This window comes from Phoca vitulina, unplaced genomic scaffold (assembly GCF_004348235.1).
Source record: "Phoca vitulina isolate PV1807 unplaced genomic scaffold, GSC_HSeal_1.0 scaffold7, whole genome shotgun sequence".
Classification (NCBI taxonomy): Eukaryota; Metazoa; Chordata; class Mammalia; order Carnivora; family Phocidae; genus Phoca; species Phoca vitulina.
Window position 1 is genome coordinate 66497358 of NW_022589710.1, and position 26810 is coordinate 66524167.

The 26810-nt window shown below is 51.7% G+C and overlaps 1 protein-coding gene across 1 annotated transcript; it reads left to right on the plus strand.

Moving 5' to 3' along the window:
- LOC116633287 (cholesterol 24-hydroxylase) lies at positions 1-26039 on the plus strand. The gene is made up of 15 exons (XM_032405909.1): positions 1-274; positions 6874-6954; positions 7468-7549; positions 13320-13393; positions 13858-13944; positions 14655-14793; positions 15534-15644; positions 16488-16638; positions 16849-16911; positions 17713-17785; positions 20254-20338; positions 20934-21044; positions 24208-24296; positions 25020-25086; positions 25277-26039. The coding sequence occupies exons 1-15, from the start codon at positions 156-158 to the stop codon at positions 25442-25444; spliced, it is 1500 nt and encodes a 499-aa protein (XP_032261800.1). The 5' UTR covers positions 1-155; the 3' UTR covers positions 25445-26039.
- Positions 26040-26810: the final 771 nt, after the last annotated feature.

The following is a 26810-nucleotide window of genomic DNA, read 5'->3' on the forward strand; positions in this document are numbered from 1 at the left end:
CGGCGGGGGCGGAGCCGGGCGGGAGTGGGCGGTGCTGGGTCGCGCCGGGCCTGGGGCCGAGGCGGCGCGCGGCGCTGACAGCTGAGTCGGCTCGCGGCCTCCCGCCCCCTCGGTGCCCGGCCCCGACCCTGGCCTACCTAGCCTGCCCGGGAGCCATGAGCCCCGGGCTGCTGCTGCTCGGCAGCGCCGTCCTGGTCGCCTTCGGCCTCTGCTGCACCTTCGTGCACCGCGCTCGCAGCCGCTACGAGCACATCCCCGGGCCGCCGCGGCCCAGGTGAGCGGGGGGTGGGGGCGGGGGCCTGGATGGGGCGCTCGAATGGGGGGCCGGGGGACCGCGTCCAAGCCGGCGTCGGGGCCGGGGGTCCAGCCTCGCCATTGCGCGTGGCCGCTTGGAGAGGGCGGCCGGGAGAGGGGCGCTAACTATTCTTAGTAACAAATTACTCACAGCCGCAGCAGCTGCTCGGCGCCCACCGCGCTCTGCTGGGCCCCACAAACGTGATGGCAGCGACAACCCTGTTAGGTAGGCGCTATTGTTACCCCATCGTTCAGACGAGGAGACTGAGGCGCGCAGAGGCAAAGTCACCTGCCCAAGGTCACACAGTTGGTAAGCCTAGATTTAAGCCCGGGTCAGCCTTGGCTCTAAAGTGGGCACTCTTAACTTTGAGACTTGGAACGGGGTCACTCAACCTGGATTACAACACACTCTACTTTGGTCACATTCCCCTTTGTATTTCTGTCCTGGTATATCCTTTTTGTCTTCTCCTTAGTACTTCCATTCCATCCTTGCCCCCCACCCCCACCCAACTTACCTCCCCACACACCAGAAGCTTACCTTTCTGAAGCTAAATCAAATGTGTCATTTCTCTGCTCTAAAAGCTTCCCGTCACTTTAGAAGGAAATCTAATTCTAGATTGAGTCCACTCTGTGGCCAGCAAGGCCCCTGCTGAGCTCTCAGAATCCACTTTGTACTGTTCTCATCCCCCCCCCTTGCTTGCTCACTGCTGTGCCCCGTCTTTCTGCAACCCCCCTCCTGCAGCTCCAGGGTCTTGCTGTTCCCCATCTACCCTCTGTAAAGCCCACATAGCCCCCAACTCCTAAGGGGCCATCACCCCTGAAGTTACCTTCTGTTCACTTGTTGACTGTCTGTTCACCTGTTGACTGTCTCTGTCTCCCCCCTTTAGAATGTGAGCCCCGGGAGGGCAGGGATGCTGTGTGTTCGCTCGTGTATCCCCAGCACCTGGCACATTACAGATGCTCAATAAATATTTGTTGAATGAATGAATAAACAATGGTATTAGACACACTTTTTAAAATCTCAGGACATGAACATTCTGGAAGGTGCCCACCTCCAGCCCAAGCCAGATGACCTGGCATTGGAAGCCTGAATCCCTGTTTGGTGGATTTGGGAAAGATCTCTGTGGCTGTTGACGCAGGGAGGCGATTGTTCTCCCTGCTGGCTCCCTGTCTTCCCAGGTGCCCTCGCCCACCTTGGGGTCTTCCTTTTCCCATGCTTAGCAGCCCTGTCTTCCACGCCACCTAGATGGTTCTTCCCCTCACCTTCCAGGCTTGGATTCAATGCTAACTCCTCAGGGAGGTCCCACCTGCTTCCATGCCCGAATATATCATGTTCATTTTGTAAACTCTATGTCATTGTAAGAGTTGGGTAATTATTTGTGCAACCTCTTGTTAAGTGTCTGTCTTTCCCATAGGCCTGTGTCTGTCTTGTTCACTGCTAGGTCCCTGACATCTGGCACGTGCAGCTGGTACGTGCATAGTAGACACTCGATAAACAGTGATTCAAAGTGGATGGTGGAAATCGCCTACCAGCTCTGTTAGGTACACTGTCACCCTTCCAACTTTTCAAATCAGCCATCAACAGCTTGGGGTTGAATGAGCTTTGTGCTCATTCTGCTGGGTCTCATCATGACTTGGTCTTCTTGTAAACCCACGTGCTTCAAGCACTGCAGACCTGGTCTAGTCTCTTTGTCTTGAGAAGGCAGACCTTAAATCAAGCCCCTTTCTGCCCCTCGCCCATCTCTTTTTTTTAAGTTGCATTTTAAAAATAAAATTATGCCATAAAATTTACCCTTTTAAAGTGTACAATCAGTGCTTTTTAGTATAGTGACAGAGTTGTTCAATCTTAACTGCTGGTTCCAGAACATTTCCATCACTCCAAATAGAAACCCAGTACCCATTAGTTGTCACTCCTCATCTCCCCCTACTCCTCACCCCTCACCCCCAGCCCTAGGCAATGACTAATCTGTTTTCTGTCTCTAGATTTGTCTGTTTTGCACATTACATATAAATGGAATCATACAATATGTGCCCTTTTGTGGCTGGCTTCTTTCACTGAGCATCATGTTTTCCAGGTTCATCATGTAGTAGTATGTGTCTGTATTTCTTTCCTTTTATGCCTGCATTCTCCCCCAAATCCTACACTGCAGAATCTACGTGTGACCTACAGGTGCGTGTGGGTGGGTGGAGGAGTGGGAGGAGGTTAATTATATAATACTTAATTATATAATTAAATATAATTATAGTTGGGCTCTTTATTCTAAGGAGGTGAACTGAACGATGCATATGCAGAAAGATTTGGGATTAACAGTTGTTTGGTGGTCACATATAAAACTGCACTAAATGAAAGTTCTGGAACCTCTTCTAGCACAGATCAGATGCTTTGGTATTCAAAGCCTGGATCCTCAAACCATGATTGGCAACACCATGGTTGGCAAAGAAGTGTACATACCGAATCTCTAGTAGTAACATTTGCCCCTTGGTGCTTCCAGGCTTTGCTAACTTTCAGGCAAGGATCCCTCTGCCTTACAAGGGGCAGCTGCTGTGCTCCCCCTGCCCCCACCCATCCTCCTCCTTATTCATCAGGAGTCACCAGGATCCCCTCTCCTCCAGGATGTCCTCCTGGAGTTCCCCACAAACAACATCCTACTGCAACCATCCATGTAGCAGCTGAAAACTCAGACCCCACGTTTGGATCCCACACAAACACTTGTGGTTTCTTCATTTTTCTCTCACTGCTCTCAGCTTCCTCATCAGCCCCCACTCTCCTGGTAGCGTGGGATGAATGTAAACTTGACAACAAAAAAGTCTCTCTCTTCCAGTTTTTATTTATTTTGGAATAAGTTTCTCAAGTGGGCTCCTGGGTGGCCCGGGCTCCCTCCTCCCATTCCTACTTGCCAGGTTGCCCGAGGTGGGGTCTGTTCAACAAATTGCCTATTGGCTCCTGGCGATGGTGGCGACCCCTTGCTGGGTCCGTTGGGTGGCGCATCCAAAGGACTTTGGGTACCCAGCTGAGCACTCACCACCCCATTCCACTGGCACGAGGCACAGTCATGACCCCTTACCCTCACTCCTGGCAGCGACCCACACCTCAGCCGTCGTGTGGGCTCCCTTCCTCCCTGTGGCTGCTCACAGTGGGCTCTCCAGATGACCTCTCCTTCTTTACCATCCAAGACTTTCTCTGCCCTCAAGAAACCTTGGATTGCCACTGTGCCAACCACAGTGTTATAGGAAACGGCTCGTGCTACGGACCGGGCAGGGGAGGGGGATTTTCACCCTCCTCTCTCTCCCTGGGCTGCTCCGCCATATCCAGTCTACCAACAGGGGCTTGCTTCTGTCAGCCCCCCAGCCCAGTCCCAGTAGTCTACGGTCTGGGAATTCTACCATCCCTTACCTGTTCACTTCCGACACCTGGTCTTCCCGCTCTGCCTTTGCCTCCCCAGCGCCCCCTGCAGGAACTGGAAGGAATGGGTTTTAGTTCCCTTTCCTGCCTGGCCGTGGGGATCGCGCGCCACTCTGTCCCCTGGGCTTTCTTGAAGTGTCACTCACGTTCTTCCCCAAATAGTAGCGGGCCCCAGTGTTTATGGTGGGGGCTCTCAGACAGGCCTGGGAGGGTGAGGAGGGTCTAGACTGTGTTCTCACTCAGGTGATTCAAAACGGAACATTCTCCCAAAACGTGCGGCAATGGGGAGTCACCACGGATACTAGATTATTCTGGAAATACAGCCAGTCATGTGTGATGTCCACGGTCCATCTTTCTGCAGGTGGAGCAGTGTAAGTTCAAGGCCGCTCACCCCGAGTGGGCTTCGGCTGCCCGGCGGCCACCCTGCACTTCCTCTTGCGTTTGCCCGCCTACTCCCCAAGTGTTCTTGCTTCTCTTCAGTCCCTGCCACCTCCCCCTCCATCCCCACTCTCAGCCTTTATTCTTGCCTCCTACTTCCCAGAGTAAATGGAACAACCTGGGAGAACTTCCTTCCAGGGCTGTAGGGCCACAGCTGCCCCCTTCCCTGCACTGGGACCGCAATGCTTGCGGCCAAGGAGAGCCGTCCCCTTAGTTCAGCAGCTCTGGCCCCAGCAGTGCGCCCCCCTCCTCTGCCATCAGTTTTCCTTGTCTCCTGCATCATTCCCATTTTTATATAACACATTGTAAAAAAAACAAAAAACAAAAAACACCCGTCTCTTCCCTTCCCATTCCCTCCAACTGCCGCCCCCTGGCTCTGCACCCCCTCAGCACCCCCCGAGAAGCCTGCCTATCTTTGGGCCCCCATTCCTCCTTCCCCTCCTCTCTTGGGCCCACCACCCCATCGGGCTCTGGCACCCACCTGTCCACCCACCCTGCTTTGGCCAAGGTCCCACTGACCTCCCTGCAGCCCCACGCACCAGAGCGCTTCAGTCGCGGTCTTGCCTGGCCCCAGGGCAGCCTGGGGGAGTGCCTGTCCCTCCCCTGTCCTGCTCTCTCTGCAGGCGTCCCACTCCACTCCTCGCTGCTCACCTCCCGCCTCCCCAGCCTCTCCTGCTCAGTGTCCCTGGCTGGTGGTCCTTTTGCTGCCTGACCTCCTGGCTCAGTCCTTGGGTCTCTTCTCTGTCTACACTCACCCCTTGTGGTCTGTGAGTACTGCCTCTCTGCTGAGGACTGTCACATTCACATCTCTAGCCTGGCTTCAAGTGTGTACTCCCCTGCTTCCCTTAGTAGCTTTCCTCTGCAAGCCTGACAGGTTCAAAGCCAAATTCCTAAATCAATCCACTTGTCTCAGGTCGGTCCGCAGAGGCTGATCCTGAGACAAGAATGGAAATATAAGTGGTTTATGGGGGGTGATCCCTGGGGGGAGTTGGGGATTGGATAGAGAGAGGAGGTCAGAAAGCCAATAAAGCAAGTTACCTCTGGGAACAACTGAGGTGCAACCTCCCAGGGAGCTCCGAGAGCTGACCCCCCCCCCAGGTGGAGGGCGCAGGGTCATTGGTGGAGGCTGCTCTGGGGGTGTTGAGCTGGAACTTCTGGCCCACCCTTCCTGCAGGGAGAGCCAGGAACCCCAGCCAGAGCCTCCCTGCTGCCCCTCAAATACTGCCTGCATGGACAAGGGCAGAGGTGGGCAGAGGTGGGCACGATGGGGTCTGCTCAGTCCTCCTCACCTTAGTAAATGGCAGCCCCATTCATCCTTCCAACACGCAGCCCAGGAGACTTGAGTCAGCCTCGACACCACTCTCACACCGACACACACAGCAAGTCCGCTTGGCTCCTCCTACAATGTACACTAGAAACCGGGCTCCTTGACTGCACCGGTCTGAGCCTTATCCCCTTTCACAGCCCCTCACTGGTGCCCCTGCCTCCATTCCTGCCCCCCACCCATCCCATTTACTCTCAGCACAGCAGCTGTGAGAGCAAGCCATTGAAAACCCATCAGACCCTGTCTCTGCTCTGCTCAAAACCCTCCAGTGTCCCCCATTTCAGGGTCAAAGCAAAAGTTTTGACAATAGTCCACAAGGCTATTGGTGATCTGCCCCCTACCTCGGGGAACCTATCCTGTACCACATCTCCCTCAAACACTCTACTCCGGCCTCAACGCCTGCTCCCTGTTCCTTGAACTTACCAAGCACATTCCTACCTCGGGACCTTTGCACCTGCTATTCCCTTTGCCGGGAATGCTCTTCCCCCAGGTACCTGGGCAGCCAAGTCCTTCACTTATGGCAGCTCACATGTTACCTTCTTAGAGGGACATTTCCTGACCTGCCTCTAGAAAATGGCAACCCCCCTCCTATCCCCACCTCTGATTACCTACCCCTCTGCTTTTTCTCCCATCGCTCTCCGACTTAATATTTACTTACCTATTTGTTTAGTTGCTATCTCCCTCCTGGAGTTCTCTGACCCAGAAAACCCCACAGGCAGTTTTGTCACCCATTCTAGATGGTGTAGTCAGTGAGCTTGTCTGAAATAAGTCATGCAGGGGATAGGACATACCTTAAAAGGTGCCACAACGTGACGCCAGACAGACTTGTTCACATTCTGATGATCACACCAGACTTACACACACACACTTACACACACTTAACTTACACAGACTTAGCATCACAAAACAATCCCCTCGTGAGAAGGACTTTGGGGTGACCTGGTCCCAGCCGTGCAGTGGTGGGCAGATGACCATCTCTCTGGCCTCTGCTGCCCCACCTATAAGACAGGTTAACAACATACCTACCTCCAGGCGGTGGGGGAGGTCAGATGGAATGAGGCGTAGAATGGTGCCCAGGATGTAGCCAGCGTTCAGTGGATGTTCCAAGGTAATTGCACACAATATTATTGTTCACCTTCCATGTGCCAGCCCCCAGCCTCTGCACCAGGGAAATGGTCTCATCCTTCTCCATCTCCCCTCTATGGAGACTTCTGGAGCTGGCCAGACCTGGCTTTGCGTCCTGCCTGCTTTCTTACCGCGGGGTGCCCCTGAGCCAGCGCCATACCTACTCGTGCCTCAGTCTTCCCATCTGCAAAGTGGGCTTAATAACGCCAACCTCACGGGGTCCTGTGGGGAAGGGGGCGCTCTTTAATGGTGACTTCTGGTGATCTTAAATGTTTCCCGTTTCTTCTAGTTTCCTTCTAGGACACCTCCCCTACTTTTGGAAAAAGGATGAGGTTTGTGGCCGCGTGCTCCAAGATGTGTTTTTGGATTGGTGGGTCCTAGTTGTCATTTGTTGCCCTTACTCCAGCCCAGGTCCCTCATAGGGCACCCCCCCTCCACGTCCCAGGCCAGCACATACACTCCCCCCTCCCCGGCCAGGTCACTGCCACCCCCAAAGTTCCTCCTCTGAGTGGAGAGGCAGAAGAGACTGGCTCAGAGCCAAGTTCTGCCTTTCTCCAGCTGTGTGACCTGAGACTAGCCATCAGAAACTCTGACCCTCAGTGTCTTCATCTGTAAGCTGGGTGTGGGGTGTGACTCGGTTAGCAGTCAGTGTATGCGGTGTTTTACACTTGCCAAAGCATTTTCAAAGACACCATCTGGCTTGATTCCCAGAAAAGGAGTGTAGCAACCGTATTTCATGGATGTGGAAACTGAGACCCAGTGGGGGGTGTGACTCAGCATTGAGTCCTGGGGTGGGACACCCTGATCCTCCTGCCAGGTGGTGATGGTGATATTCACGTCTCCCGAAGCTGACAGCCTCCTTTTGGGTCATTTTGGTTTCCAGGGCTAAGAAGTATGGCCCCGTCGTGCGGGTCAACGTCTTCCACAAAACCTCTGTCATTGTCACGAGCCCTGAATCGGTCAAGGTAGGAAGCAGAGTGGATTCCAAGGGGAGGGACTTTCCCTTCTCTAGTTGGGGGCATGAAACTCAGCCAAAGGGACTGTAGGAGAAATGTCCCGGAGGCACCAGCATTTGGGCTGGTTTCCCAAGGATCCAGAAACGAATGGCATCTTTCTCTCTGACCACCCACCATTTGGGAGTGTGGCCCAGGCGGCGCACACACATTTAGCTCACTCACCTCTCAGCCTTGGTTCCTTCATCTTCAAGGTGGGATCATAACCCCTCTGTCCCCGGGCTATCATGAGAATAAAGATCAATTGGTTTATCTCACAAATATTTATATAAACAAATATTTATTTACAAACAAAGGGGCAAAAGATACTTAAACATGCATTTCTTTATGTACTTCACGATTATTAACCCATTTAATCCGCACAGGGGTAGAGACTCTCATCAGCCCCCATGTCAGAGATGAGGAAACAGACAGGGAGCTCCGATCAGTCCATACTAGGTACAGGATGGCACCTGCCATGTGGGTACTAAGAATGGCCATCCAATCATTTACCTTGGAGTTGGCTGAACAGGGCTCAAGTCTGGTGGCTCTGCCATCACTCTGGGCCTCTGTTTCCTCATCTGTAAAATAGGGATGATGCCTCTGTGACAGATGGTTGTCAGCATGAAGCTGAAATAACATGTGTGAACCACCTAGCCTGGCACACAGCAATTGCTCAATGAATGATGGTGCTTCCGTTCTCACAGTGGGAACTCAGCAGACGTGCAGGGTGATTCTTGGCGTGAGAAGGAGAAAATGCAACTTAGGGTCCCTATCAGGGGAAAAGGCTGAACAACCAGGTGTCTCTAAGAAGATGCTAAAAATAATTTTTTAAATTTAATTTCAAATATAGACACAGTTTAAGATTTTTAAAGCATGCTACCAAAAACCATATATGAAGAACTTCATGATGCTCAATGAGAAAAGTTGAGCCATATATGTTAATATGATGAATTGCATTGGTTGATAATATTCAAGTGTTAAAACCAACCTTGCATTCCTGGTCATGATACAATTTGCTCATCTTCTGCTAAGAATTTTTGTTTCTATATTTATTATTTTCTTATAACGCCTTTGTCTGGTGTGGGGATCAGTTTAATAGACCTTGTAGGATGAGTCAGGAAAGATCCCCTCTCCTCTGTTTTCTGAGGGAGTTTGTATGGGGTAGTGTTATTTCTTCCTTGAATGTTTGGTGGGACTCACCAGTGAAGCCATCTGAGCCTGGCATTTTTTTTGAAGGAAGTGCTTTTTGTTTTGTTTTAATTACTCACTTTCTTTAATTGATTTATGACCATTCCAACTTTCTTTTTTTCTTGGGTTTGGTAATTCATGTCTTTCAAGGCATTTGTCCATTTTGTCTAATTGTTAAAATTATTGGTATAGAGTTGTCTGTAATATTTATTGATTAACTTTTTCATGTCTACTGGCTCTGTGATGATATCCCTTCTTTCATTCCTGCAAACAGTAATTTAGGTTTTCTCTTATTTTCTTAGTCAGGCTAGCAAAATGTTCATCAATTTTATGTATCTTTTCAAAGAACCAGCTTTTGGTTTTATGGATTTCTCCATTGTTTGTCCATTTTCTATTTTCTTGATTTCTGCTCTTTATTATTTCCTTCTCTACTCACTTTGGATTTAATTTGTTCTTGTGCAAATTTTTTAAGGTGGGAGTTTAGAGACTTGATTTTATACTTGCTTCTTTTCTAATATAAGCACTTACAGCCATATGTCTCCATATATCTCATATATCTCCAGATATCTCCGTATATCTCCATATATCTCATATATAGCACAGATGTAACATACATTTCAATATGTACGTTTGGTTTTTATTTTCATTTGGTTCAAAACAGTTTCTAACTTCCCTTGTGATTTCCTCTTTGATTCATGGATTATTTACATGTATGTTATTCAATTTCTAAATATTATGGTATTTCCAAATATCTTTTATTATTGATTTCTAGTTTAATTCCGTGAGGTCAGAGAAAATACTCTTCCTGATTTCAATCCACCTAAACAAATTGAAGCTTGTTTTATGACCTACCATATGGTCTATCTTGGTGAATGTTTATGAGCACTTAAAAAGAATGTATATTCGGTGATTGTTGAATGGAATGTTTTAGAAATGTCAGTTAAGAGTTGGTTGATAGTGTTAGCCAAATCTTCTAAGTCCTCATCTAATTTTCTGTATAGTTGTTCTAGCAATTACTTGGAGAGGAATGTCAAACTTTGACCACAGTCATGGGTTTTTCTTTCTTTTTTTTTTTTTAGAGATTTTATTTATTTATTTATTTGACAGAGAGAGAGAGAGCAAGAGAGGGAACACAAGCAGGGGGAGTGGGAGAGGGAGAAACAGGGCTCCCGCCGAGCAGGGAGCCCGATGCGGGACTTGATTCCAGGACCCTGGGATCATGACCTGAGCTGAAGGCAGACGCTTAATGACTGAGCCACCCAGGCACCCCAATCATGGGTTTTTCTATTTCTGCTTTTGTTTCTATCAATTTTGATTCATATATTTTGAAGTTCTATTATTAGGCATGCACACACTTAGGATTGATATGTCTTTGTGATGAATTGACCCCTTTATCTTTAGAAATGTCCGCCTTTATCCTTGGTAATATTCCATTTCTTAAAGGACATTTTGTCTAGTATTAATGTAGCCACTCCAGCTGTCTTCTGCTTAGTGTTGAATGGTATATCTTTTGCCATCCTTTTACTTTTAACCCATTTGGGTTTTTATATTTAAAGTGGGTTTTGTATAGATAACATATAGTTGGGTGTTGCTGTTTTACAGTCTGACAATCTCTGCCTTTTAATTGAAGGACTTAGGTTATTTATATTTAATGTAATTATTGATATGATGAGGTTTAAATCTCACTGTTCTTTGTTCTCTGTCCTATCTGTTGTTTGTCCCCCTCTCCTCCTTTCTTGCCTTCTTTTGGATGGAGTATGTTTTAGTATTCCATTTTATCTCCACCATTTGCTTATTGGCTCTCTTTCTTTCTCTCTTAGTGGTTGTCCTAGGATTTATAGTATAATCTTTACCTTATATCAGTCTATCTTCAAATAATATACTACTTCATCTCTGTCTACTTTCAAGATTTTCTCTTTATCACTGGTGTCAGAAATTTGATTATGATCTGCCTTGGTGTACTTTTCTTTTTGTTAATGCTCTGTAGGAGTCTTTGAACTTCTTGGATACGTGGGTTCCTTGAGCATATTTGCAATATTTGTAATAAATGTGTTAAAGTTCCTGTCTGCAAACTCCATCCTCTCTGTTATTTCTGGGCCTGGTTATAGGTAGATTTTTCTGCTCTTTGGCATGTCTAGTGATTGCATGTTGGACCCTGGGCATTGTGAGTTGTACATTGTTGAGTGCTCACTTTTGTTTCATTCCTTTAAAGGGTGCTGGAATTCATTCTGGAAGACGGTAAAGTTGCCTGTGGATCAGTTTGAGCCTTTCCAGGTTTGCTTTAAGGCTTTTATAGGGTTGGTCTTGGGTCAACTTTTACTCTAGAGCTAGTTTAGCCCCAGTACTAAGGAGTGACTCTTCTGGGGACCACATAAAGCCCTTATGTTTGAGGTTTAACTCGGGCCAGTGGGAATTTGAACAGTTCTTGGCCTGCATAAGCTCTGAGAATTGTTCAGCCTATAGTTACTCAGTGATTCTCCTTTTCCTAGAAGTTTTTAACTCAGTCTTGTGTTCACTGTACACATGCACAGGTTGGTATTCATCCAAAGATGTAGGGGATCCCTATGCAGATTTCTGCACAGGAGCTCTTTCAATGCATAGCTCCCTCCCCTCAGGTTCTCTGCCTTACAAATTCTAGCCTCCTCTGGCCTGTCTGGACTCTGATTTCTGTCTCATCAACTTGGAAAGCCTGCTGGGATATACTTGAGTTTTATCTTCTAGTGCCTTTATCCTGAAATTGTAAAAAGCTGGAGTAATCTTAGGTCGTAGGGCTCACATCTTTTTTTTTCTTTTCCTTCTCTTAGGATTCACAGTCCAGCACTTCCTGTTGTCTAGTGTCTGAAAACAGACATTTCATGCATTTTGCCTTTTTTTTTTTTTTTTATTGCTTATGGCAAGAGGGCAAGTCCCCAGCAGTTATCCCTTAATGCGCAGAGGAGTGCTGTCAGTGTGGACAACCAGAGAAGGCAGCGAAGGTGCTGAGGGTGCCCCATGCACCCCTCATGTCCCCAGAACCTAGGTCACTGGGCCTTCAAAGGATCCCCACTCCCAGGGACAGCAGGCATGGGGACCCCCAACTATGGGGACACCTGATTGGAGCCTATGTTGAGGCTGTTGTGCCTCAGTGTGGGTACTCCTGGGATTAGGTTGGGAGGGTTGGCACAGACCTTGGACTATTTAGGGATGTTTGAGAGGGACCTGGGAGGTGGGCCTTTATTGTCATAGGGACAGGTAGTGGGTAGTAACGGAAGTTGATTTATAAATGACAGTGGGTGGGGGTGGGTTCTTAGGATATGGCTCATGATCCAAAGTCAGCCATTTTGGGGGTTTCAGCTGAAAAATTGATATTAGAGCCCCAGGCTCAGTTCCCAGATCCCAGCAGCCCCTGGATTAATGTACAGTAGAGATATCATCTTGCTGCTTCCCAGTGCCCACAGGGTAAAGCTCACTGTACTATAAGGCAGACCTCTGGGATCCAGCCCCCTTGCTGCCCCTCTCCACTTCTCACTCTGCCTGAAGGCAACATGTGGCCTGGGCTTCTCCTGCCTGGATCACAGCCCTCCCTTTCCTCTGTCCCATGGCAAATTGCCTGGATTCAAATCCTATGTCCACCATTCACTGTGTGTGTGACCTCGGGCATTTTAAATCTCAGTTTCTTCATCATATATAAGATGAGCATAAAAATAGCACCCCCAGCTTAGGGCTGACTGGGCTCTAAGTGAGCTATAGGATGCGGATGTGCACCTGACATTCACGGAGCACCTGCTGTGTCTCAGTGTTCTCAGACTCTTCACATAGAACAAATTTACTCTTCACAGCAACCTTCCCAGGCAGGCACTGTTCTTATCCCCATCATGTGAGATGAGGAAGCTGAAGGCAGAGGAGATGAGTAACTTGCCTGTGGTCATAAAGTTAGCAAGTGGTGGAGCGAAGATGCTGAGCCTGGATCAAGCCAGCTGACTCCACAGCTGAGCTGTTAACCCCTTGGCTATACTGGCTCAAGAGCTGTCAGCTAATGTTATTATTGCTACCATCCAGCTTGCGGTGAGGCAAGTTGATCCTTCCTCCAGGAAGCCTTCCTTGACTTCCATGCCTGGGTTGGCACTAACAATACTGAATCTGTGCCGAGTGTCTCTCCTCTGTCCCAGAAGCCCTCCCTCTGGGCTTCTCCTCTTCCCCACTCTGCTTTCAGAGCAGCACCTGCCTTTCCTCGTTCTTGCTGCTTTGGAAGGTGGTGGGTGTGCTGTAAGGTCCGTGCATGGGCATTGAAGTGAGGATCCCCCACTGCACCACTCCAGCTGTGTGGCCACAGGATATCACTGTGCCCCTCTGTGCCCTGCTTTCCTCATCCCCAAACAAGATGCTGTTGCTTGAAGACAGGGCTTCTGGAGGGTTAGGTGAGATTGTGCTGGGTGAAGTACTCACGCCACAGCTGGGGCTCAGTTAATGGTGACTGTCGGGGCATTGTTTCACAAGAGTCCAGAAAACTGCTGAGTCCTTTGCAGCCTCTCACGGGTGCACGAGCTCATGTTGGCTTTTTGGGGATGTTTAGAAGTTCCTGATGTCCACCAAGTACAACAAGGACTCCAAGATGTACCACGCAATCCAGACTGTGTTTGGTGAGAGGTAAGGCATGAGGAGGGGCTGGGGTAGAGGCCGGGAAAGCCTCTGGCAGCAGGCAGAGGGCTGCGGGGCCCGGGGCATTGAGCATAGCATGAAGGCCCGGGCCCAGGCTATCAGGCACGCAACAGGTGCCCCATAAATGGTGGCCACTGCTATTGTCATTGTCACCTTCCTTCTCCTCTTTCCCCTCTGGATAGCAGGGGGAGGGGGAGGGGTTGCAAGGGTGGGGGACATGATCACCCCATTTCTTATTTATTTTTTATCATGGTAAAATTCACAAAAGTCATCATTTTAACCATGTTGGAGTTACAGTTCAGTGACATTTTGTCCATTCACAATATGGTATAACCATCACCACTGTGTAGTTCCAGAACATTTCCACCATCCCAAAAGGTGGCCCTGTCCCCATCAAACCATCAGTCCCCCTTCCCTCCCTGTTGCTCACATCAGACATTTGTCTCCCACAGACTGTTTGGCCAAGGCTTGGTGTCCGAATGTGACTATGAGCGCTGGCATAAACAGCGCAGGGTCATGGACCTGGCCTTCAGCCGCAGGTGAGTGTATCCAAGATGGCAGGCCTTGGGAAGGGGGCTGAGTTTCACGGGAGGGGGCCTCACCCCAGCTGAAGGGTGAGAGGTGAGGGCATTAGTAGTCAGAGACAGCAAGGCAGGCTGCCAGGGACACGGGGCTGAACATCAAGGGCTGAATGACAGTGATGAATGGGGGTGGGGGTCTCCCCTCATCACTCCTCCTCTGGGCTTTTCATTTTCCTTATTATAGTTTTCACTTTTGGTTACATTTTATGTTTTAAATAACTTTTATTGAGGCATGGTTTCCATACCATACAATTCATCACTTACAATTGAATGGGTTTTAGTATATTCACAAGATTGTACAACTATCACCACAATCCATTTTAGAATACTTTCATCACCCCAAAAAGCAGACACTCCCTGTTTCCCCTCAGTGGCCTCAGCACCTGGCAACCACTAATCTACTTTCTGTCTCTATGGATTTTCGTATTCCAGACATTTCTTATAAATGGAATCATACAACATTTCTTTTTGTGCCTGGCTTCTTTCACTTAGCATAAGGTTTTTGAGGTTCATCCATGCCAAAGCATGTTTCAGAATTTCCTTTTTTAATTATCAAATGAAATTCCATTGTATTAGACCTACCACATTTTGCTTATCCATTCATCAGTTGATAGACATTTGAATTTTTTCCAATTTCTTGGCTCTTTCAACGGATGCTGTTTCCCCAGCTCCTTGGTCAGCTTGATGGAAACATTCAACGAGAAAGCCGAGCAGCTGGTGGAGATTCTGGAGGCCAAGGCAGATGGGCAGACCCCGGTGTCCATGCAGGATATGCTGACCTGCACCACCATGGACATCCTGGCCAAGGTGATGGGAGGCTGGTGGGCCATGGGAGCGGGGTCTGACATGGGTCAGAGGGCTGCTCTTCTCTCCCTCTTCCCTTTCCTTGCGTTCCTCCACCTGCCTCCTCGTCCTCCACACATCAACCCCTTCTCTGCATGGGGAACTTCATATCTCCTTGAATATTCAACAGAAACTTGTACGAGATGACAGCTACTAACTCATTCTCTGGGAATGGACCGTGAGAGGTGTGGGGACTGGCCTGTGTCTGGTCAGTGGCAGAAGCTGGACTGGATCTCAGGTCTCCTTGCCTCCCAGCCCAAAACCTACCTCCCCTCAGCACCTGCCCTGGGTCTGGCTTGGCTCTGCACCCTGGCAGGCTGAGCAGTGGTGCAATAACCCCCACGCCTGGGCAAGGGCAGTTCAGGCGGCTGGAGTGCAGACACAGTGAAGGGTCATTGTCACCCAGTAATTCAGCGGGAGGCTGGGTATAGAAGGGACACCAAGGAAGGCTGCATTTCTGGGGAAATGCATCTTGTCAAGGAAGGAAGCCAAGGTTTGTGGAGTCGCTACTATGTGCTACGTAGTCCTCACCATATCCCACGAGGTTGGAATTGTCATGGGTCATTGTAAGGAGTCGATGACACAATGCATGTAAACCCTTAGCCCAGGGCCTGGGTCTCTAGCTGAGCAGCGCCAGGTTCTGCCCTGGGTCTTCAAGTCTTCCCATTCCCCCAGGGAAGACCTCGCCCTTCTCTCTCCCCCAGGCAGCTTTTGGGATGGAGACAGGCATGCTGCTGGGTGCCCAGAAGCCTCTGTCCCGGAAGGTGAAACTCATCCTGGAGGGGATTACTGCATCGCGCAACACTCTGGCGAAGGTACTGCCCCCCCACCCCTCCGGTGCCCAGAGCTGGCGTTGTCCTAATTTGCTGGAGCACCTCCTCCAGTGACCTTTTTTCAGAATGGGTTTTGAGCTCTGGTTATGACTGAAGTGACTTCTGAATCAGTTAGGATTTGCATACATCACCTAACGTAGAGAATCAAAATCAAAGTGGTTTAAGTAAATTAGGAGTTAATCTTCCTCTCATGTAAAATCATCCTGAAGCTGGCAATCTAGGAGGGCTGTGCTAGGGCCACAATGTCAGATGTTCCTGGAATTTTTTGTCTTTCTGTTCTGCTGTCTCCAGCATATCACCTCATTGTTATAAGATCGCTGCTGCAGCTCCAGCTATCACCTCCTTGTTCCAGGCATGAAGGAGGAAGAAGGGAGAGAGGTGGTACTTGAGTTGATCCTCAGATGCCCAGGGCCTCTTCCTGTTCCGTGGGACTTCAGCCTCTGAGCTTGGGATCCCCTGATGCCACCCCATCTTTTCTGCAGTTGATTCTACCTCCCTCCCCTCCGGCTGTGGTTTCCTCCTTCCTTGCAGTCCTAGCCACCTCCATCCTTCAGGGATCCCTTCTAATTTTCTAGGCACCTTTCCCATCATATCTAGGGATTTGGTACAGGAAAGGGAAGCCAATGCTTGGGCTCAGCCTGCCATGTTGGTCAAATCTCCTTGGCTGCTTTATCTTTTCTAGATATTTCTAGAATTTTCTTGCAGTCTTCCCACCTCCCAGCTTGCCTGTGCTGCTGTGGGTTTCTAAAGTCGTTTCAGAGCTGGGGGAGAGGGAGAGGTTGACTGCGTGCTCAGTTGGCATCCTGAGTGGGAGTTCTTATTCAGTTTATGCCAGGGAAGTGGAAGCAGGTCCGAGAGATCCGGGAGAGCATCCGCTTTCTGCGCCAGGTTGGCAAGGACTGGGTCCAGTGCCGCCGGGAGGCCCTGAAGAGGGGGGAGGACGTCCCTGCCGACATCCTCACACAGATCCTCAAAGGTTCGAGGGCTCCCACGTGGGCCTTGGGAGGGCCGGGCGGCAGGGGTGCCCCCTGTCATGGTGGCTGATCACACTTGACTCTGGGTGTCTCTATCTGGCTTCCGGGGAGAAGGGCGTTTGCTTCATTGCTGGGCGGCGGGGCAAGGGAACAAGGGGTATGAGTGTAGCAGGCGTCTGCTGCTGGGCCCTGAGACCCTCTTTGTCTTTCAGCTGAAGAGGGGGCCCAGGACGATGAGATCCTGCTGGACAACTTCGTCACCTTCTTCATTGCTGGTTTGTAGCTCCAGGGGTGGCCAAGGGCTCAAGGCTTTGCAGAAATGGTGGGAACCAGGCATCCCCTCAGACCTGACTCTGGGCGATTTTTCGGGTTGTCTGCACGGAGTTCTGCTGCAGAAGTGAGGGGCTGGGATAGGGGAGCAGAAGGCCTCCCTCTGCTCAGGGAGGTCCGGGAGGTCTTCTTGGTGGCCGCTGACCTGGTGTTGGAGCTGGCTACTGTGAGGGGGTGTGAAACTGCCTTTTTGGGCTCAGGAGAGCTTGGCCATGTGAACTCAAGGCCCCACCCCCTCAGCATTTATGAGGAGACCTTCATTAGACCAGCACAAAAAGACGTGCCAGGAAACTTCATTCCTTTGCTCATCAAATTTTTTTTTTTTAAGATTTTACTTCTTTATTTGAGAGAGAGAGCACAAGCAGGGGGAGCAGCAGAGGGACAGGAAGAAGCAGACTCCCCACTGAGCAGGGAGCCCAGCTTGGGGCTTGATCCCAGGACCCTAGGATCATGACCCAAGCTGAAGGCTTAATCAACTAAGCCACCCAGACACCCCAGAAGGAGCTTTTAGGGTGTAAAAACCAGATGCATGGGGACAAATGCCATTTATTGGACTACATTGGCTGGCACAGGGGATCTGTGGGTGGGCAGCCTATCTCCTTCCTATCTGGACACCCAGCTCAGTTGCAGGGGGCAGAAGTGAGGACCTGAACTGCCACCATGGGCTCAGGGTCTCGGAGGCAGCTGGGCCAGACCAGCAGCAGCCTGGTAGCCCCATGTAGAACTGCTGCTCTCCTTTCCCGCAGGCCATGAGACCTCTGCCAATCATTTGGCATTCACGGTGATGGAACTGTCCCGCCAGCCTGAGATCTTGGCAAGGTACAGAATGGGGAGACTTGGTGGGGGGGTAGTGGCTCCCCTTGAAGCTGGTGAAGGGATTGTCTGATGTCTTGCGCCTCCCACGGCTGAGCCTCCTCCAGTGTGTCCTGCTTCTCTTCACCCCAGGGCCTTTGCACATGCCAGTCCCTGTTCTGGAAGCTCCTCTCCCTGCTTTTCTCTTGGAGAACTCCTTGTCCAGCCCTGCAGAAGCCTTCTCACACTCCTAAAGTAGCTATTCTGTGTTTTCCCCTCCTAGGCTCTTCCCAGCTCATGAATGCCTTTTTCTCCAGGGCTGGTTTGCTTTGAGTCTATTTCAGTCATGAAACTAGAAGCTCCAAAAAAGCAGGGACCATGGCTCTTTCCCTCCCCACGCTGTGCTCAGTGCCTGGCCAGGGGCTGGCACTGAGAACTGAACAGAACTCCAACTCAGCATTGAGGAAGGGCTTATCCTCAGCCGGTGAGACAAAGGAGGGTACCCAGGAGACGGCGTTTGAGCTGGGCCATTGGTTTCCTTAAATACAAACAGGTTGCCTCGATGACCATTGCACAGACTGACTGCGCCAATGTGAAAGCACTCTGAAAACCCCGACGGGCGTGGGGGCGGGAGCCCCAGAGGCGGGGAAAGCCTTGATTACAGTTGTTAATCAGCAGCATCCACAGGCAGACATGAATGATCGCTTGCGAGTATAAGATGGTTGGTTGGGGTTTTAAATACATCTATAATACTAATATGCTCTTTATAAAAATTTGGAAAAGGCAGAAAAGTTATAATAATAATAGTAATTAATAATAATAATAATTCCACCCACGGTGCCCCACCCCTCGAGGCAGTTCACGATTAACTACTGAATTTCACCGTGTGTTTTATCACATTGCCCCACATTATTTATTGTAAACTCTTCTTCCAAATCCACTTTTTTATATTGTGGATATATACACACACACATACATGCATAAAATTTGCCTTTTTTTTTTTTTTAAGATTTTATTTATTTGACAGAGAGAGACACAGCGAGAGAGGGCACACAAGCAGGGGGAGTGGGAGAGGGAGAAAGAGGCTTCCCGTGGAGCAGGGAGCCCGATGCGGGGCTCGATCCCAGGACCCTGGGATCGTGACCTGAGCCAAAGGCAGATGCTTAACAACTGAGCCACCCAGGTGCCCCTAAAATTTGCCATTTTAACCATTTTTAAGGGCATAGTTCAGTGGCATTAAGCACATTCCCATGGCTGTGCAACCACCACCACCATTTCCAGAACTTTCTCATCATTGCAACGGACATCGTCCCCAGTAAACACTAGCTTCCCAACCGCCTCAGCCCCTGGGCCCCCCTCAGAGCCCCCATTCTACTCTCTGTCTTTATGAATTTAACTCTTCTAGGGACCTCATATAGGAATCACACAGTAATTGACCTTTTTGTCTGGCTTATCTCACTTAGTATAATGTCTTTAAGTTCCATCCATGTTTTAGCAGGTGTCAAGACTTCCCTCCTTTTTAAGACTGAATAATATTCCATCGTATGGTTAGGCCACATTTTTTTTTAAGATTTTATTTATTTATTTGAGAGTGAGAGTGAATGAGAGAGAGTGAAGGAGCAGGGGGAGAGGCAGAGAGAGAGGGAGAAGCAGACTGCTCACTGAGCAGGGAGCCTGACATGGGGCTCGATCCCAGGACCCCAGGATCAAGACCTGAGCCGAAGGCAGATGCTTAGACCACTGAGCCACCCAAGCGCCCCATGGAGAGACCACATTTTGTTAATCTATTCATGTGGTGATGGACACCGGGGTTGCTTCTGGCCTTCGGCTACTGTGAATAATGCTGCTATGAACTTGGGTGTACAGGTATCTACGGGACCCTACTTTCAATGTGGGGGCGCACACACCCAGAGTGGAATTGCTGGAGCATCTGGTAATTCTACATTTCATGTTTTGAGGCACCACCATCCCATTTTCCATATACACCCGCACCAGGTTCCATTCCCACGGACAATGCACAAGGGTTCCGCTTGCTCCACAGCCTTGCTAACGCTTGGTGTGACGTTCCTCGTGGGTGTGACGTGCTCCAAATCCACTTTCGGTGCTGCATATTCTTCTACGGTGCCCGTCTTAAGGCTTACTCAGCCGGCCTCCCTGCGCTGCTCGTTGTTTCCCGCTGTGGGCTGCTGTGAGCCAGGCTGCTCGGCGCAGAGAGCTTGTCCGGTGGTGCAGTTATTTTCTGCAGCCGGTTCCAAGCAGCAAGCCCGGAGGGGGAATATTGTAAGGCCCCGGAACATAATTGCCAACCGCTCGGGCATCTCGGTTGCGACGTGGGTTCCTGGATGTCTTCAACAATGCGGCGGGCCGTGCGTGCGTGCGTGCGACCGATGGGGTGCCCCAGGCGGCTCTCCACGCTCCCCTCCATCCCTCCTTCCTAAAACTAGTAGGGGGCGACCTGTCCTTGGGGACGAGCTTGTCTTTGTCTGCCCCGACAGGCTGCAGGCGGAGGTGGACGAGGTCATCGGTTCTAAGAGGCACCTGGACTGTGACGACCTGGGGAGACTGCAGTACCTGTCCCAGGTGTGGGGGCGGGAGAGAAGCTTCTGGGCGCTTGTGGGTGGTTCGTCAAGCCAGGCCTGCCGCCCCCCTGAACTCTTTCGTACGGGTGTTCTCTAACTTCACTGCACGTGAGAATGTCCCAGGATATTAAAAAAAAAAAAAAAAACACAACTCCCCGGACCAGCAGCCCTTGATCCTTGATCGAATGGCCAATGGCGCTGTTTGCATTTCCGGGGGAGGCCGGGCACTTCCAGGAGCCTCAAGCTGGCCACCAGGGGCCAGACTCAGCGGCCCCCTCCCGTCCCCGACAAAGCACAGCAGGAGGCCTGGCTTGAGCTGGGGGAGGGCTCCTCTGGGAAGGTGGTGCCCTGGTTCAGAGGGAGGCCTGGGTCCTGGTCCGGGCTCCATCATGGTGGTTCTGCACAACCCCCTTATTTTGGGCCTCAGTTTCTCCTTCTGTGACAGGAGGGGTTGGACAAGAAGATGAGGCTAACTTGGCGGGGGTCTGGGACCTGGTCCTGGATGTGGGAGCAAAGTTGGGTCTGGGGCACACCACTGGCACGTTCCGGGGGGATCTCCTGACTTCTCTCCTTGTCTCCCCGTGTGGCTTCTGTAGGTTCTCAAAGAGTCGCTGAGGCTGTACCCGCCGGCGTGGGGCACCTTTCGCCTGCTGGAGGAGGAGACCTTGATTGACGGGGTCAGAGTGCCCGGAAACACCCCGCTCCTGGTGTGTGGGGGCCCTCCCTGCCTGCCCCCAGGGTGACCAAGCTCTGAGGTCGGGACGTCCGTAGCCCTGTTGTCACCACTGGGGTTTCTCATTCAAGTTGCACTATGACACTGTGAGGTCTTTCTTCCCTTTCACACTGGTGTAAGGTTACAGTGGATGATTCTGGAAAGGAGGCACCCTGTTTACATCTGAGGACACTGAGGCTCAGAGAGGTTAGGTCACTTTCCTGAGGTCACATACCTGGCCGGGGGCAGATACAAGATGTGCCCAGTTTCACAGCTGACCCCAGGCTGTCCAATTCCTTCTGTCTCCCCTCCACAGCCCCTTCTCCCACGGAGGGTGACTTTCCCTCCCTTCTCTCCTTTACTTGTTTCTTTCTTTCTCTCTTTTTTTTTTTTTTAGAGAGAGAGCACGAGAGTGTGAGCAGAGGGGTGGGGAGGGGCAGAGGCAGAGGGAGAGAAGAATCTTAAGCAGGCTCCATGCTGAGCACAGAGCCCAAGCGGGGCTCGATCTCACGACCCTGAGATCATGACCTGAGCCAAAATCAAGATTCAGACTCTCAACCGACTGAGCCACCCGGGCGCCCCTACTTGTTTCTTTGTTTACACATACATTCATTTATTCCCTCATCGGGCATCCCTTCATGCACAGTGACTCCTGGAAACCCACCCCCAAACTAGAAATGTGTCACCGTCCAGCTTCCCTCCAGAAGCAATCACTGTCCTGAATTCTGTGCTTGCCATCGTCTCGCCTTTTTGTGTATGCGTGTGTGCGTGTGCGTGTGCACATGTGCATGTGCACACACGCGCGCGTGTGTGTATGCCCAGAGGTGATATGTACCAGGATTGCTTTGTGACTGGAGGCCCTCGGTTCACTGCTGTATCATATTCTGCTATGTGGAGACCACCACCCCGTTCTCAATTCTGGGTCAGTGGGCAGCCGAGAGTTGCCCCGTTTCCTGCTCTCCTGAGTGCTGCTGCCACTGTTCCTGCCCGCGTGACCGGTGGACGGTGCAGACGGGGGCGGGAGGGCTGGGGTGTGGGAAAACTGAATGATCAGCTTGGTAAACTAGCACCAAAATGTCTTCCAGAGCACCTGTGCCAACCCGGGCTCCCACCAACGGGGTTCCTTATCCTCCCAACACCTAGTATGGCCCAGCTTCTTATTTCTTGCAATCGAACAAGTGCAAGGAAGGTACTTCCCTGTGGTCTTGATTTGCACTTTCCTGGTTACTTCCTAGTGAGGCTCGCAGCCCTGTGCTACTTTTCTCCTTCTGGGCTGTCTCATCGCTCTGCAGCACTTCTTTAAAAATTCATATGTTAATCCTTTGTCAGGTATGTGGGTTGCAAATGTCGTCTTTAGGTTTGTGGATTCTCTTTGTTAAAGTGTTTTCAATGATCTGAAGTTCTTAAGTTTGCAGTGGTCCCTTCTCTTGTCTTAGGGAACCCCCCCCCCCGCCCCCATCCTGAGGTCAGCATTGTCCCTTACATTGTCTTCTAACAATTTCACACTTTTCTTTTGCAAGTTAAGTTTGTATCCACCCGGAGTTGACTTTGCGTATAGTGTAAGGTAGGGATCTGGTTTTGTTTCCTGGGGCTGTCAGAACAAAGCACCACAGATGGGGCGCTTAGCAGTGGACATGTACTTTCTTACGGTTCTAGAGGCTGGGGACCCAAGCTCGAGGTGCTGGCAGGGTTGGGTTCTCCTGAGGCCTCTCTCCTTGGTTTGCAGACACCACCTTCCCGCCGTGCCCTCCCAAGACCTCTTCTGTGTGTGTCCGTCCTAATCTCCTCTTCTTCTAAGGACACGAGCCAGACTGGAGTAGGGTCCACCCTAATGACCTCATTATAACTTGATTATCTCTTTAAGGAGACTATCTTGGAATACAGTCACATTCTGAGGTTAGGACTTTAACATCAGAATTTTAGGGGGACACAGTTCAGCCCACGGCATGACCCGTTTTTATTTACAAAGGAAAGCGACATGCTTCTGGTTCTATCTATTAGGCAGCCCCCTCCCCCATCCTGCCCCCCCTGGGCTTCCCAGGACTCTGCTACACCCTCTCCAGCTTATGTCAGAGTGTGTTCTTTATTCTGTTTATCTGCTCCCTTTTTTTCTTATTAACAGCCCTGCACCAGTCCCACCTGTCTGAGTGACCGAGGCGGGGCTTTAGAATGCCCTCACGCCTGGCTGGGCAGGTGCACAGCTGTGTGGGCCGTGAGTGGGCAGACCCCGGTTCCAATGCCAGCCCTGCTCTGGCAGGCTGGGTCATCTCTGGGCCTCAGTGCCCTCCTTGTAAGATGGGGATGATGATGCCTGATCCCTGAGTCACAGTTTACTGAGAAGAGTCGAAGAATAATGTAGTCACGTGTCTGGCAAAATTCCCTAGCACACAGTAGGTGCCCTTCGCTGGTCTCAGACACCTCTCCACCTTATGCTCCCACCCACTTTTCAGAGCCTCGTTCCAGGCCCTCCCTTCACCCTGCATGCCCTGGACTCTCAGCACAGAGAACCAGGGGCAGAGGGGGCTCAGGGAGCTCTTTTGTGCAGGAGTAATGAGGCAGAGGTTGGGACCCAGGGTCCAAGTTATGGGGGGCATGTATGGCCCATGGAGGCCAGGGGCATGGAACATTAACCCCAGTAGGGAGGTGACATGGCATGCATTGAAAGGCTAGTGGGCCCCTGGGCTCCTCTGCCTCACCCCTCTTCAACCCCACCCCCCACCCCAGACGCAAGCCTTGTGCCAAATAACAGCTCTCAGAGATCTTGAGAAAGATGCTCTCGAAGCAGACCTGAGTTTGAATCTCAGTTTGGCCACTTACTTGCCAGCTGACTTTAGGCAAGTCATGAACCTCTCTCTGAGCCTCAGTTTTCTCATCTGTAAAATAGGGATAGTTGTAGTCCCCCCACTGCACGGGGCCAAGCATGGGATGATGCAGCAGCCAGATGCCCTTGTTGGCACACTGGGCTGTCCCCCTCCTTCCTCTTAGGCACTTTCCAGGAGCCAGTGGAGTCCCACACTGGCCCAGATGGGTGGGTGGAGTAGAGTGGGGGGCGGGCCTCCTCTGCTCCTGGTCACTCCATTGGGTGGCTGCAGCGGGTCGGGGAGGTGTGAGGGTGCTCATCTTTGGAACCAGAGACAAGTGCATCCTCTGCCCCACAGTTCAGCACCTACGTCATGGGGCGTATGGACACGTACTTTGAGGACCCACTGACTTTCAACCCCGATCGCTTCAGCCCCAAAGCACCCAAGTAAGTCTCTCTTCAAGCTGTGCATGTGGGAGAAGGATGTCCAGTGATCTCTGCTCTGACCCCTGAGCCCACATAGACTTCCAGATCACTGTGAGGGAGTTGTGATCCGCACTCCGCCCCCTTTAATGGAGACAAAATCACAGCTCAGAGAGGTTAGGTAACTTGTCCAAGGGCCTGCAGCCAGGAGCCGCAGAGCTGGGGCTTGAAGCCAGCTCAGACTGGTTTCTGCACCCATGCTCAGAACCCGTCCCTTGTACTGGGAAGCCCTGTGACTCGGGCCAGGGACCGCAGCACTCCCCCTGCTTTGACGGTCCTCTCTGAGAAATGGGAATCCTGATGGCTCCGTCGGCAGCTCGCTATGGGGGTGAATGCCTGAAAGTACGGGGGGGGGGGGGTGGCTGGCTCCAGGGACAGGCCACCTGCATCCAGACTCTGCCCAGAACTGGACATGTGACCAGCTGAACACAGAAGTGCCATAGGATCGTGAGCTCCTTAGTTCCTCCTTCTGTGAACTGGGGATAATAACAGCTCCTTCTGGAAGGCTCCAGAGGAGGATAACATGAGAAAATGCTGATGCAGAGCCTGACGGAGCCAGCTGTTGATGTTTTCAGTATGCAAAACCCAGCCCTGGTGCACAGCCATGCATCAGCGAGGGATGGGTTTGTCACCGCTGGGGTGGAGCTGTGACAGGACTGCCACCTCCTGACTCCTCTCTCCCTGCAGGCCGAGGTTCACCTACTTCCCCTTCTCTCTGGGACCGCGCTCCTGCATCGGGCAGCAGTTTGCTCAGGTAGGAGGCCAGGGCTGGGGCTTCTGCCCGGAGCTGACTTCAGGGGTGGTGTCTCGTCCTGGGCCAGGAGGCATTTCAGAGCCCTGCTCTGGGACCCCTGGCTGGGGGCTGGGGACTGGGCCAGCCAGCTGCAGGGTTTGCTGCACATTCACGCCCCGTGCCTCCTGCCCTTCCTCACTTCCGCACACAGATGGAGGTGAAGGTGGTCATGGCCAAGCTGCTGCAGAGGCTCGAGTTCCGGCTGGTGCCCGGGCAGCGTTACGGGCTGCAGGAGCAGGCCACGCTCAAGCCGCTGGACCCTGTGCTGTGTACTCTGCTGCCCCGGGGCTGGCAGCCCGCACCCCCGCCGCCCTGCTGAGCGGGCCTGGGCTGGATGGGACTCCTCGGGCAAAGGCATCACACCCACGCTCCTCTGCAAGCCCACTGCCACCCACCCTGCTCCCCTGCCCCCTTCCTCGGGGGCACCCTCCACGCTGGCTCCCAGTGGGCCCCCTGCCAACCACCACCTGCTTCACACCTCCCCCCTCCCCCCCAGAGCTCCCTGTCCACTGCTAATTCCACGCCCTTCCTGGACTGGCCCCTGCCTAACTCCCAGCTGCTGCCCAGATGTGCCGTCTCTTACCCCGAACCTCTTTGCATAGGCCACTCCCTCTGCCACACACCCTAACTCTTGCTCACTTCCTAAAACCCTCTTCAGGCGTCACCTCCTCCAGGAAGCCCTCCCTGCCACCCCCGGCCGGGCCAGGGGCCCCTCCTCTGTGCTCCCTTGGTCACCTGTGCTACCTCTAACACCACACTGACCACACTGTATTGTGAGTGTCCTTTGATGTGACCAACTGCCCTGCCAGGCTGTGAGCGCCTCATGGGCGAGGTCTGTGTATGATTCGTCTCTGAGCCCCCCTGGGCCTGGCACAGAGTCGATGCTCAATAAATATATGTTGACTGCATGAATGAATGGCCAGACCAGGCCAGAGTAGTCTGGCCTCAGTTGCTCATCTGGTAAACGAGAGCGATGTTGAGGCCAGTCTAAGGGCTCCTGCAGCTCTGGAATCTGCCCCTGCTGATGCCCAGACGTCTTGGGAGAAGACTGCCCAGGTTACCAGGAGGGCTCTGTGTTAGTAGAAGCCTATTCCCTGTGTTGTATGCAAGACCATGTTCCTGTGTGTGGTGTGAGGTGGGGATTACAGGCAGGGATTGAAGAGCTTGATGTGACAGGGCCCGGGGCCCTGGGGCCTGTGTGGTCTAGTCTACTCCCAACAAGGGTGCTGATGCCCCAGAGGGCCTCACACAGCCTAGAGCCCCCGGGACCTCTCTTGGGGACAGCTTGATGGACCTGAGCACCTGGATGCCTGGCCTCGCACCTGCTGGCATCCTCCCCACCTTCTGGCACAATGCTTCCCCTCCTGACCAGGTTGGAGGAGGCGAGACTGGAACTCTCACAGTGGGTGAGGTGGGTGGGTGAAGACGTCATTCTTTCCTCCCCAGGGCCTACAGGTGGCCAAGGGGCATTAAATACTGGACTAGCCATGTCCTCTGGGCCCATCCAAGGAAAAGTACCCCCTAAGTTTCTCCTTCAGCACTTGGGAGCTTGTCTTCCTGCAGAGAAAACCAAATGCCCAAGCCCACTGCCTCGGGTACATGCCCCAGAGAGGGCCCCTCTCCACACCAGGGAGGGTATGGATTTGGGCTGGCCCTTGCTTTACATTGGCTCCTCAGTCCTTGTG

Bases quoted from the DNA above. Each gene is read 5' to 3' on its own strand.
- LOC116633287 (XM_032405909.1), top strand. From the start codon at position 156: ATGAGCCCCGGGCTGCTGCTGCTCGGCAGCGCCGTCCTGGTCGCCTTC. The intron at 275-6,873 runs GTGAGCGGGGGG...CGTTTCTTCTAG, and splicing joins CCCGGGCCGCCGCGGCCCAG to TTTCCTTCTAGGACACCTCC. The intron at 16,912-17,712 runs GTTTGTAGCTCC...CCTTTCCCGCAG, and splicing joins CGTCACCTTCTTCATTGCTG to GCCATGAGACCTCTGCCAAT.